The following is a 12,792-nucleotide window of genomic DNA, read 5'->3' on the forward strand; positions in this document are numbered from 1 at the left end:
GTGGTCACTGAAGGAGTTCTGATGGCTTACCTCATCTTTATCAGAGCTTATTAAACATATTTTGGTGCTTCAAGGCTTCCAAAGGTTAGTCATAATAGTATTGTTGCTTGCATGTTTCTGCACAAACTAGGTGTTTGGCTATTGTGGGTAGGACATCGGGTAAAGAACTGAAAAATGCGTTCCTTTGGGTCTGTGGTTGTCTGTGTACTTTCAATCTGGTTCGTTAGTTCCCAGGCAATATCAACTTGTGAATAGCTTTCTTCTGTTATTTGTGATACCTCTCACAAGATGTGTGCTCATTAAAAAGTGGTTTTGCACAGATCCACAGACTTAGCAGTGTGAATTTGGCAGGGGTAGTACTTAACTTTTAAGTCGAGTGAAGTTTGAAAAAAATAATTCTTAAACAGGTGGTGGTAAATAATGCAGTAGTTTACTTTCTGTCTTTTGCAACTAGTGACACTAAACATCTTTATGATAACATTAAAAGGCATGGAACTTTGAATTACAAAAAGTGTTTATAGGCATATGCTTATCTTGCAATTTTCCCGAAAGTCAATGGAAGGGGATCTTACAGATTATGCAGCTGCTTTTTTACCTCAGGTGTATGCAAAATGAAGGAGACCTAAATGTATATAAAGAAAAATGGACAGTAATACTTTGGTATTGTGTGTTTAAAAATAAAACCAGATTTAACTGCAATGGCATAATTTCCTCGGGGACCACAGCAACACTGAGTTCTTGTTCAAATGTAAGATTGACTTGGAGCTCCCACCTCAAAATACGTAGTTTACAACTCATGTGACAGATGCATGAGAGAAACGTGAACTGCTGTGGGTACTGTCAAAGGGAGAATTATCTGCGTTGCTGACTGGCGGAGAGTTTCGGTTGTTTCGGTGTTTGCTTTTTGTGAGCTGACCTTTAATTCGTGTGTCCTGTGGGGGGAGAGTCTGACAGAGGTGACAGAAGGAGAATGAGGCAACTTCTTTACAGCTGGAGTTTTCCGTTATTGGGGAGGCTACACTGGGGAAAGAGCTGGGAAAATGGACTTTTTAGATCGCTTGAAAAGCAGGATGCCTCATACTATATCGATAGCCTTGCTTATCTGACCTATTAAGTGGGCTCTGAAAGGATGGTAAAAGAGAAGAACCTGGAGAGTGTATATGATACTACTGGATGGAGCATCGAGATGGACTGAAGGGGTTAGGAAAGAGGAGGGAAACAGGATTTGGAGGCTAGAGAGGCAGCAGTCAAGGTATGAGATAAGGATATCGGGCGTGATTCTGAGTACGTAGATGTCTGTTTGAAGAAATGATCTTGTTGGAAGACTTTGTGGGTTTGAATTTAGTCCTGGCAGAGCCCAACCACAGCAGAACTCTATAACAGAATTTCATTTACACTTTCGATTTCCTATTTCCTATATTAACCCAAACTTTGTTTGTATAGGATTAGCTCGGAACGTAGAAAAGAGAAGTCAAGAGATGCAGCGCGGTGCCGCCGGAGCAAGGAATCTGAAGTGTTCTATGAGCTTGCTCATCAGCTGCCCCTGCCCCACACTGTGAGCGCACACCTGGACAAGGCATCCATCATGAGACTGACCATCAGCTACTTGCGCATGAGGAAGCTCCTAGATGCTGGTAAGGGAATGACGTAGCAGACTCTGGAAAAGAGGCTGGAGGTGTACTGAGGAAGAAGCTATCTCACGAACCTATCAGCAGTTAAAAATAAATACATTAATAATTGCATCCTTTCTATGGAAAGGCCTTACAGTAGAAATAGGCTGTTCCCGACAGCACAGGGGAAAATGGTCACTGTTCAATAGACTTGTTTTTCCCTTTCTGTTCTGATGATCCTGGTTGGTTTATCACAGCCATGCTGCCATTTTCAGTCTCAATTATTTGATACTTGTCCCAAAGTTAATTTCTGTCGTTCAGCCCTCTTTTTTCCCCTAGAGTTGGTTGCTCCAGCTGTACTTCGCTAAACTGTAGGTGGTTGGTGTAAGGTTGCCTTACCTCAATATAGGTGTTTCTCCTTAATAAACTGCAAGAAATTGTTTTGTAGTTGTACTCCACAGAACGTGAAGTTAGCTGAGGATATATCCATTTCTCTGCAGCTACAACTACACATAAAATTACAGGAGTATCTGACTTAGCTTATGAACCAGTATGTGTATAGCATGACATAGGTGCTGTACTGGTTGTGTGTACTCATGCTGCCTGCCTAGGCTGTATGGAGGAGTAACTTTGATAGCCATACTCTGAAATGTTACCTAGGAAGCCCCTGAGAAAAGCTTATAATGCCTTTTTGAGATAAATGGTAATATTTTCGCTATGTAGACTTTTTCCTGAAGGTGGAAAGTCTGTTTTTGCATAAAAGCACAGAGGTTTAACCCCACTCTGATTTTCTGTGGTTTGTAATACCATTGCTTGAGCTTGAAAAATTCAATTGATCACTTACCTCATTGAATTACACTGGTTTTGAACAGTCCTGCAAGATTGGCTCCTGTCAGACTGGTGCCAGAATTTATTCCTGATGGTGAAGAATGATGTTTCCTTGAACTAAAATGTGTGGCTGCTTGTAGGTGAGCTGGAGACAGAAGCCAAAATGGAGAAGGAACTGAACTGTTTCTACTTGAAAGCTCTTGATGGATTTGTCATGGTTCTGTCTGAAGATGGGGACATGATTTACATGTCTGAAAACGTGAACAAGTGTATGGGACTCACTCAGGTGAAATACTGACGTTTCCTAAGACTGTTTAAAATCTGTAAAATTTGTTACGTTTTTCTATATGTAAGGTTAGACACCTATATGCCCCTTATTTTTTGCAGTTTGAGCTGACGGGGCACAGCGTATTTGATTTCACTCATCCATGTGACCATGAGGAGCTGAGAGAAATGCTTACACACAGAAATGGTGAGAAGAAATTAAAAATTGATTTAATTTACTGATGGATAATTCCTGTTGGCATTAGTACAGTTGGCTGTCTGCCAGAAAAAGAGAACAAACTAATACGTTTTTCTGCTTAAATCTCAAAATAAACCTTGTTCAGAGATACTAACAACAGAAATAACCAGGATGTTTTGGCAATAGCCTAACTGTAGGAGAGATTCATTAGTACTTCATTAGTACTCTTTTATCTGAAACAAAATTAATGACTAAAACGGAGTTATTGAGGGTGGAAAGAATTAGCGTGCCTACAGGAATAAAATTAGAGGTAGGCTGAATGAGAATGATCTTAAGCAATTGCTGTAGAAGGATACAGAGAAGTTAAATTGGTGCATTTGTCTTGGTCTGGGCTTGCCTTTAAGCAACAACATAAAAGCAAATGCTTTCTTCAGAAATCTGCAGTGGTATACTTAAGACAAGAAAGATACTATATTTAGGACAGCGTAAAACTTAATCAGGGAGTACTTGGACAGTCCCAAAAAGTGCTTTAGGATGGATGCTTCTCTGCACCTTTTAACTGGTGCATGAAATTGGTATCTTTTCAAATTTCTGACTGTTCTTCGTCCGAGGGAGTAGAACACTGTGTTAACCTATTCTCTATGCTGTCAAATTTAACAAATGCCCATGAATTACTGCTTTTATGCCTTCTAAAGTTTTGCTAATGACTATAAAGACTTGGCAGTCTTTGTGCCTCAAAACAAATCTGCTTTACTCAGCTGTTAGAAGTCTAAAATCCAGCCTCTCTTAATTCCTGTTCCAGCAAACAAGGGTTATATGGACTCTGAATCTAGATAGGGATAAATTACCAAGCCTGACTTCGGCTTTCCTGTAGCACTGTAAATCAGAAGTCTAATGTGGTTCTACTTAATTCAGTGGAAGAGACCTGATAAAATATCTTAGTGCTAAGGGCCCGACTTTGATTTTGTAAGCGTTTTCTAAACTTGTCTGCCCTTAGTATTGATGTACATTTCCAAGGCTAGATTAGACTCGCCCGGCTTTGGAATAAAGCATCATGGGGGGTGTGAGGAAACAACTGCAATAAGGCAGTGTAAAAAATGGTCTTGTTGCAAAAGCTTATTCTTAAAAATGTCATATTTACTGAGTTTCATGCAAACCAACTCTGGTGTGTCTAAACTGACCAGACTGGAGGAAGATGTCTGAAAAGCATTATTACAAAATCTGTTTCGCAAATGAAGTTGGCAGACAAAATTCTAAATTATAGTAATAATAGCACTTTTTTATATTTATTAGGATTCCCAGGTTGCATTCTACTGCAGTTCTTACATCAGTGGAATTATTTTGCTTTTGAATTGAGTGTTAAGCACTCCCCTTTGGGATGATACAGGTGCAAACAAATACAAATGTGACTGGCAGAAGCTGAACTGCGTTCTGTCTTTACGAAGTTGCTTTTTAAGCTTTGAAAGCTGGCAATTTTAAAAATAATATCCAGTGCTGAATCAGCCATGAGAAAGTTGCTCCATCTCTTACGGTTGCTTCTCAAGGCAGAGCCTTAAGCATCAGGAGTTGGTACCAATAATGCTGTGTGATCTTCAACTATGAATTTCTGGACTGGCTGCTTCTCTGAACCCTGCTGTGTTTTTTATTTTGTTTTTTATTTTTCCCACCCCCCTCCTTTATTGAGGATATTTTGATGTGACATAAAGCAGGCTTGTCCCTGTTAGTCTGTGCTTCTTCTAGAAGCGCTAGACAAGGTGGCACAGGGGCCATAACATTTTTCTAATGAATTTTGTCAAGCTAATAGCTGCAGCGCAAGCCATTTCGTAGCTGTGATTTGGTCCTCGCTCCTTTGTGTGTCCTGGCAAACTGGCTCTTCCAGTGCTCCTTGTCCGAGGTGCTTTTATTTCCTCCCTCCATGCCCAGCGAGCCGCTCGCAGCTCTCCCGATAGGATCAGTTTGCACCTTCTCTGCCCAGAATAGCCTCGCTAGCAATCGACTCGGAAAGTTCTCCCCTCTAAAGGCAAAACTTAACTAAAAGCTTGCTGTTAGCAAATGAGGCTAAAAAATTAGTGCTGTTAATATCAATTTGTATTAGGATTTCTTGAATTTTTTTTCCAAGAATGCTAATAATACATTTAAACGCTTGGTCCCTGGTTGCTCTAAGAAAACAAGTCACTGTGGGAATATTTGGATGCATGTAAAAAGCAGAGCTGTTAATTCTGAATTTAAAACCTGAAAATATTGCTGTCCTGAAGAGCTACAAGCCCCAAATGTATGTGATTTGAACCTCTCTGCAGTGAGTTACCGATGCATTTCGGTGGAAACCAACTCAACAGTAATTCTCACTCAGCATAGGCTTTTGTTGTCCTCTGACACAGTATTTATATATATTAAATTTTCAATCAGTGTTTTTCTCCCCACCCCTTTTTCCTGAAATTCATGAGTGTAGAGTTGGCTGCAAATACAATACTGATTGTAAGACACTGAAATATCATTTTTTGCCTACCTCACAGTAAAACTCATTCTGAAAAGTGTTACTGTTGAAAGCACTGTTAGCTTTATCAATCTTTTTAACTTATTTGGGGGGTTTTCCCCTAGTCTTAAGAGTTCCGTAAGATGTTGGGTTTTTTTAAATGCCTTTGGAAGATGATCCAAGAGCTTAAGAATTGGTTTTACTATTTGCTTTTGCTAGGTCCTGTGAAAAAGGGTAAAGAGCAAAACACGGAGCGCAGCTTTTTTCTCAGAATGAAGTGTACACTGACTAGCAGGGGACGAACAGTGAATATAAAGTCTGCTACGTGGAAGGTAACTAATGCCAAGGAATATTTATGTAGGTTGGCAGCTGCTTCTTCAGATGTCATAACTCGCCATATTTCAACATTTTTACTTCATGTAACGAGCTTGATTTTTCATTAAGTACTTAGCTAATTTAATGATTGTGCTTCAATATGCTGAATTTTAATGCTGAACACATCACAGGGGTAACTGAAACAATGTTTTTAAATTAGCCTTTCAAAAGTCTTTTAATGAATTCTCCATTTTAAATTAGAGGTCATTTACATATTGGAAATGAAAATTACTGAAGATGTTTGCGTAAAGCCGCCTCCTCTGGGAAGAAAATACTCGACACCACTTATGCTGATACCTGATTCCTTTTGATTTGACCCTGTAAATGTGACATCGAGGTCTCCCCGAAGGACTTCAATACTGTTCTTTCTGCAGCCGCTGGCTGTCCCTTTTGTAACAGTCGGAACAAAAAGAGCCCACTAACTTTCTGCAGCGAATGCATTTTCTCCTCTGGACAATAAGTAACCTTTTACTGTAGCAAGTGGTGTTCCAGCTCACAGTTCTCTTTTATAACTTAAATTTAGTTACTCTGGATCAAACAACTTTTCTTCTTTACTGCTGTCTGTGAACAATTTCTACTTCAGAATGGTTAAAAAAAAACAACAAAAGGAAACCACAAAATGCAAAACTTGTGTTTTGAAGAATACATTTGATCTCTAAGATCACTTCTGCAGCAGATCTGAAATGGAGGTTGCTGCTGTTAACATAACTTTGAAATTGAAATAGTAAGATACCTCCTGCTGAGGAAATGGAATATGGAAATGGAAATACAGTTGTGTTGTCTGACAGACAAGACCCTGGTCTCTCTTTAAAATATACCTTTCCCATAGGTACTCCACTGCACTGGACATATTCGCGTATACGACACGTGCGGTAATCAAACTCACTGTGGCTACAAAAAACCTCCCATGACGTGTCTGGTGTTGATCTGTGAACCTATTCCTCATCCGTCAAACATTGAGGTCCCCCTGGACAGTAAAACGTTCCTCAGTCGTCACAGTCTTGATATGAAATTTTCCTATTGTGATGAAAGGTAATGTATATATATTCGTATATATATATATAAAAATGATTAATTCACTTGAAGGATTTGCAGGGATTGTACACCTTGGCTATTGTTGGCCTTGTACATTTACAGAGTTGTACTTGTTAACTTGATTATTGCCTGGATGCTTTGGCTTTTACGAACTGATCAGCATATCTTATTTGAAAGACAGATTTTTGAATCTGAGGAGGCTGCAGGGTTCTTACTTTGGAATAAATCCTTTGCCTACAGTTAAGTACCTGCTCAAACTGGTCTTTAGTGTAGTGGCAGTGGTTAAATTGAAATGAGAAGATTCTTTTAGACACTGAAAAAACAGGAAGGATTTTAGTTTTGTCAAAGCTGGTGGCGCATTTTGGGGACTGCAGAGAGTGGGTGTGTAATACTTGTCAGATGCATTTTATTACTACCACTTCCCCCCTCTCCCTTCCTCAGTAGATCAGTGTTTCCTTTCTCCAGTCCAAAATAACCTCCAAAACTTCAGCTGTATTTTTGATGCGACCCATCTGCTGTTCCAAATGAAATGTTGTGTTCTGGTACAAATCATGCATATAGTCAAATACATAAGATTGCTCTTGCTATGCTTCAGAACCTTAGCTTGACAAATTTGAAAAACAAGTGAGGGAAATTATTGACCTGAGGTTTTTGGTTTGTGTTCTTTTGTTCAAGTGGGTATTATTTGTTCCTGCCCCCTCAGAGTTTAGTTTTCCTTATCACAAAAATGAACTTCTAATTACTTGCTGCAGTTTAGATGCAAAGAGATGTTAATGCAGGTCACTTTCTGTCCTCTGCAGTAACGTCATATTTCTAGGACTGATGTCCCATGAAAAGTACTTATTTGGTCACATTCTGCAGGTAGAATAGGGCAAAATGAAGGCATTCCGCTGGTTAGCATTGCCCTCTAGGGGCTGAAGAAAATACTGTTGTCTTTAAAAGTTGGCTGTGATTGACAGTGGGAAGAATAAATCTGATTCCTAATTTATTTCAGGTGCAGGTTTAAAACCGTTGAAGCATGTCTCTGTTATTTTATTGAATTCTCATATTTGCCTAAGCTGGATTTTCTAGTCTGTAAGTAGCTGGTCTACCTTTCAGGGAAAAAAAAATAACAACTCTGGAAAGCAGGGATTTACATAATCCTGTCCACCACAGGACATGATTTATACATATTCAATGAGAAGTAAAATCCTCTGCCTGCTGATATTTCTCTTTTAAAGAAGCATAAAAAAAATAGTAATTTATTTCTAAATGAAAACTCCAAGTAAACCCAAATTGGTGCTAATGTGTGTGGAAGTGAGACCTGGGATGTCCAAGCATCCCAATGCTCTGGTATTTGTGGTACTCCTTGCCTGCTTTTACTGAACAATTTTTTCCCTTGTTTTAAAGAATTACAGAGTTGATGGGGTATGAGCCAGAGGAACTCCTGGGTCGCTCTATCTACGAGTATTATCATGCGTTGGACTCTGATCATCTGACCAAAACACACCATGACAGTAAGTGAGAAACCCTCTGACTACAAGAGATGAGATACAGCAGCAGCACCAGGGCTTGCTTTAAATTGCAGATAGGAATCTGAAGTGAATATTTCTCTTAAATGGTTTCATTTTGTTTCTGCCTGGAGTTAAAGCTGGTGTCCTTTCTGCTTTCAGTGTTCACAAAAGGGCAGGTGACAACAGGGCAGTACAGAATGCTTGCGAAAAAAGGTGGCTACGTTTGGGTTGAAACTCAAGCGACTGTTATCTACAACACTAAGAATTCTCAGCCGCAGTGCATAGTGTGTGTAAATTATGTGTTGAGGTAAGTTGAGGGGACATCACTATTCTTTGTCATAGTTTTTATTGAATACGAATTCAGATACTGATGGAGCTATCTATGTCTCTTCAACTGAGAATGTGATCTTGTGTTGAATACGTTATGTTACTATTTTTCCTACCAGGGAAATTTTTGCTGCCAGCTCTAGGATTAGGAATTGTACTAGAAAACAAACCATTTTTTTGATCTAGTGATGTCAGCGGGAAGGTCTCTTATTGCAAATGAGTGTAGGGCCAACCTCTGCTGGACTGTTGTGATGCAAGCACTTGAGAATTTGTGTGTGTTCTGGACAACTCCTTAACCTTTGTCTGCAGTTTGGAGCAGTTAATTTCACTAATAACTTTTAGTCATGGAGTCAAAGCAGCCGTAATGGTCCCTTTCTTAAGCCCGTTTATCTTTTTCTTCCTTAGAATTCCTCCTTTAATTGAAAGCTTCAACTGAAGGCAGACTTTATGACTGTTTTTCTGTAGAATAGTCTTGCAGTTTTTTCAGAACTTTGACAAATGTACCATTGTCAATCAACATATTGTACATTTGTTTAAAATGAAGAAAAGCGTTTTAGGAAATATCTAACATTTTATCTTTACCTTTGGAAAAGCATGTGTGTTTTTGTTGCTTTTTTGATGGCACCACAGTTAGTGCTTGCTTTATCTTATTACATTTGAGGAAAGAATGATGGGGGAGAAAAAGCTTAAAGCTCCTATCTTGGTAATTTTGTAGTATGTGTGGTGGTTGTGGTGGGGGTTTTTGTGTGTTGTGGGGTGCGTGTGCGTGTGTTTCTTTCAACTTAGAAGACCATTAAGCCTGAATTTATTCCTTTTAGCTGCTCTTTAACAGTCATCTCCCTCTCTGTCTGACAGTGGAATTGTTCAGAAGGACTTAATTTTTTCCCTGGGACAAACTGAGTGTATGCTGAAACCAGTGGAGTCTCCTGATATGAAAATGACCAAAATATTCAGCAAAGATGACCTGGATGATACCAACAGCCTTTTTGAAAAACTTAAGCAGGAACCAGATGCTTTAACTGTGCTGGCCCCAGCTGCTGGAGACACAATTATCTCTCTAGATTTCAGCAGTAATGGTGGGTGTGTGTTTAATTTGGAGAGCATGCTAATTAGTAAAGTTAGTATTTTACAGTAAACTTTGAAACATCACCTCCCAATATCACTTGCCTGGTGGTATTTCAGGTGCAGTTTAAATGTAGTGAGGTCCGTAGACACTCTCAGTATTGTTACTTAGGTTGATGGTTTCTTTTAATTTTTGTAGAGTCTGATGAACAACAATGTGATGAAGTTCCTTTGTATAATGATGTAATGCTCCCCTCATCCAGTGAGAAATTGCAGAATATAAATATGGCAATGTCCCCACTACCTGCCTCTGAAACTACGAAGCCACTTCGTAGCAACGCTGATCCTGCACTCAATAGAGAAGTTGTATCAAAGCTGGAGCCAAACACAGAGCCGCTCGAACTTTCTTTTACCATACCGCAGGCGCAAGAGCGACCGACCAGCCCTTCTGATGCGAGTACCAGCCAAAGTTCACCCGAGGTTAGTTCCGAAATTTGGATGTGCTCTTATTAAAATGGATGTGCTGTTGGGGCTTGTGGAGCAAATCTGGTTAAGGATGCAGCCACGACAGGAATTGAAAATTATTTCCAAGCTGTGACTTAGTCAAGTCACTCCACGTTGAGGAGAAAGATAAGTTTTCATACTGAGAATTATCTTTTCTTTAAAGTGAGTCTTGCAAACGCACACGATACCACCTGATAGAAATAAGAAGAGCTTGGGATTGGTCATTCTATAAAAGAACGGTTGAGAGACAACTTCTGTAAACAGCAAATTAGTTGTAATAAATTACTGCAAGGGCTCCTTTCAGGTTCCAACTAATCATGTGCTTCCCAGGTGTGGTAAATTTGAATGTATACTGATAAATGTTTTCCTTTCCCATTTTAATTTTGTGAAGCTATAGCTTGGAATTGGATTTTACATTAGAACACTTTTTTTCAGAGAATCTGTAGATTCAATGTGAAATGATGTAATGACAGAAACTTAAAACTGTGCTCAAAATGTTTTCACAGCCCAGTAGTCCCAACGACTACTGCTTTGATGTGGATAATGAGATGGCTAATGAGTTCAAACTGGAATTAGTGGAGAAACTCTTTGCAATAGATACAGAGGCAAAAAATCCATTCTCTACTCAGGTAATGTACATTAACTGAAAATTCTGTATCATCTTGATACTTATTCTCAGTGTGCTTCTCTTAGAATATCTTCAGGAACCTCTTTGCTCTTTTATGTAACTTTGTTACTAGAATTAATTGCAAAAAAAAGTATTGTAAGAATTTGGTAAAAGGAAGAGCCTTAGTGAAGCCATGAAGTCATAGCTGAGATGTTCTTACATATTTATAATTTTTACTTCTCGTCTTTCCCAGGAAACTGATTTAGACTTGGAGATGTTGGCTCCTTACATCCCAATGGATGATGACTTCCAGTTGCGCTCCTTTGATCAGCTGTCTCCGCTGGAAAGCAGTTCTTCTGGCTCTCAGAACACGGCCACCATTACCATATTCCAGCAGACTCAAACTCCATCAAGTACTGCTGATGAAATAAAACCAGTGACAGAACGTGTGGATGATGTGAAGACGCTAATTGTTCCTTCATCTCCTGTCCACATAATCAGCGAAACGAGTAGTGCCCCAGCATCACCGTACAGTGGGAACAGGAGTCGAACCGCGTCTCCGATCCGAGCGGGAAAGGGAACAGTGGATCAGACGGAAAAATCGTGTCCGGGAGCGCCCAGCTTGCTAACAGTCACGCTGAACAAAAGGTATTTTAAAAGCAAAGCTTGAGCACTAGTATCTGTTCAAGAAATTAGATGGAATCCATTTTTAAATACTGCCAACTGTTGTATGTTGTCTTCGGCATTCTATGTGAAAGTAGAAATTGATACTTTTAAATCTGGACATTTAAAACAAGTTTCTTTTTTGTTTGTGTAGCAAGCTTCCCTAAAGCTAATTTCACAGTAGCTTTTACATAAACATCTTGTGTCACAGGCAGCTACTATATGCAAACTCTGTTCATAATTTTATTCTACTCTTGTATCTGATGTGCAGCCTTTTTAAAAGAATGCAGTAGGCAACATACAAGTAGTTGTACCCACACAGTATTTCTGGTCCACTTTGTTATGAGGTAAGAGGTGACAGCAGTTTGTGTGCTGCATTTATTGCTTTTAAAGCGAGACCTATTTCATAATGATGGACTGTGGCATTTGTAGTAGATATTTATCATGATAGAAAATCCTGCGAACATCAGACCTTTGATACATAGAAGTTTTATCTGTACATAGAAATATTCAGAATAGACTTTTTCTCATCCTTCCCTCCCTTCTTTCTGTTGAAAGTGAATTGCTGAACTTTTATGCTTTGTTATTTTTCTGCAAATAATTAAAATTTTGCTATAACTCATTCTGAACTTCAGAGCAAGATTAAAAGCTAACATTTGCTATGCTCGTAGACAATGATTGTTGAAAATAGTCAATTTTGAAACCAAGTAGTATAGTTCATTAATTCAGTTCTGTGATATTGTGTATAAGTGACCACAAAAGAAGAATGGCTTGAGGATAGTAGAAACGTCTTAACAGCCTGAATCAATTTTTCTTAGATCTACTGCAATGGATGAAGAACTAAATCCAAAGATGCTAGCTTTGCATAATGCTCAGAGAAAACGAAAAATGGAACATGATGGTTCACTTTTTCAGGCAGTTGGAATTGTGAGTTTTATTTTACCATTTTAAAATATTCACTTTTAACCTTGCAATTTCTGAAATGAGGCATCAGTGCAGACTCCTGAGTTTAGCTGTTGGTGTGCAGTGGAATCTTGGGATCAGAGATAATTGTTTTATAGCGAAATGCCCAACTTATGCAGATACTCTGATTTCAGTTCTTTTACTGTCAGTCGTTTCAAAAGTGTCTTCTATACCCAAGCACATTTCTTGATTAGAGAGAAGATATTAGATATTCTGTGAAAATCCATGTTCTTCAGTAGAATAGGCACAAATGTGTAAGACATCACATGTAAATTTACAGTTGCCATATCTATTTCACTTTTAAATTCAAACTCAATTTTCAGATATGTCAATGCTGGAGATAGTGTTCTTATGCTGCTTTCTATGCTTTAATTTTTCCATTGAGTTTG

The 12,792-nt window shown here is 38.9% G+C and overlaps 1 protein-coding gene across 1 annotated transcript in view; it reads left to right on the top strand.

The window, feature by feature from the left end:
* The window catches only part of HIF1A (hypoxia inducible factor 1 subunit alpha), a 29,449-nt gene that overhangs the window by 13,286 nt on the left and 3,371 nt on the right, over positions 1–12,792 (top strand). The window contains exons 2-13 of the mRNA XM_080345422.1: positions 1,444–1,634; positions 2,579–2,724; positions 2,826–2,910; positions 5,594–5,706; positions 6,579–6,781; positions 8,174–8,280; positions 8,437–8,584; positions 9,460–9,680; positions 9,866–10,146; positions 10,677–10,799; positions 11,031–11,425; positions 12,259–12,367. Coding sequence (XP_080201548.1) covers positions 1,444–1,634; positions 2,579–2,724; positions 2,826–2,910; positions 5,594–5,706; positions 6,579–6,781; positions 8,174–8,280; positions 8,437–8,584; positions 9,460–9,680; positions 9,866–10,146; positions 10,677–10,799; positions 11,031–11,425; positions 12,259–12,367 — 2,122 coding nt within the window. The remainder of the gene's footprint in view (positions 1–1,443; positions 1,635–2,578; positions 2,725–2,825; positions 2,911–5,593; positions 5,707–6,578; positions 6,782–8,173; positions 8,281–8,436; positions 8,585–9,459; positions 9,681–9,865; positions 10,147–10,676; positions 10,800–11,030; positions 11,426–12,258; positions 12,368–12,792) is intronic.

This window comes from Nesoenas mayeri, assembly GCF_963082525.1.
Source record: "Nesoenas mayeri genome assembly, chromosome: 5".
Lineage (NCBI taxonomy): Eukaryota > Metazoa > Chordata > Aves > Columbiformes > Columbidae > Nesoenas > Nesoenas mayeri.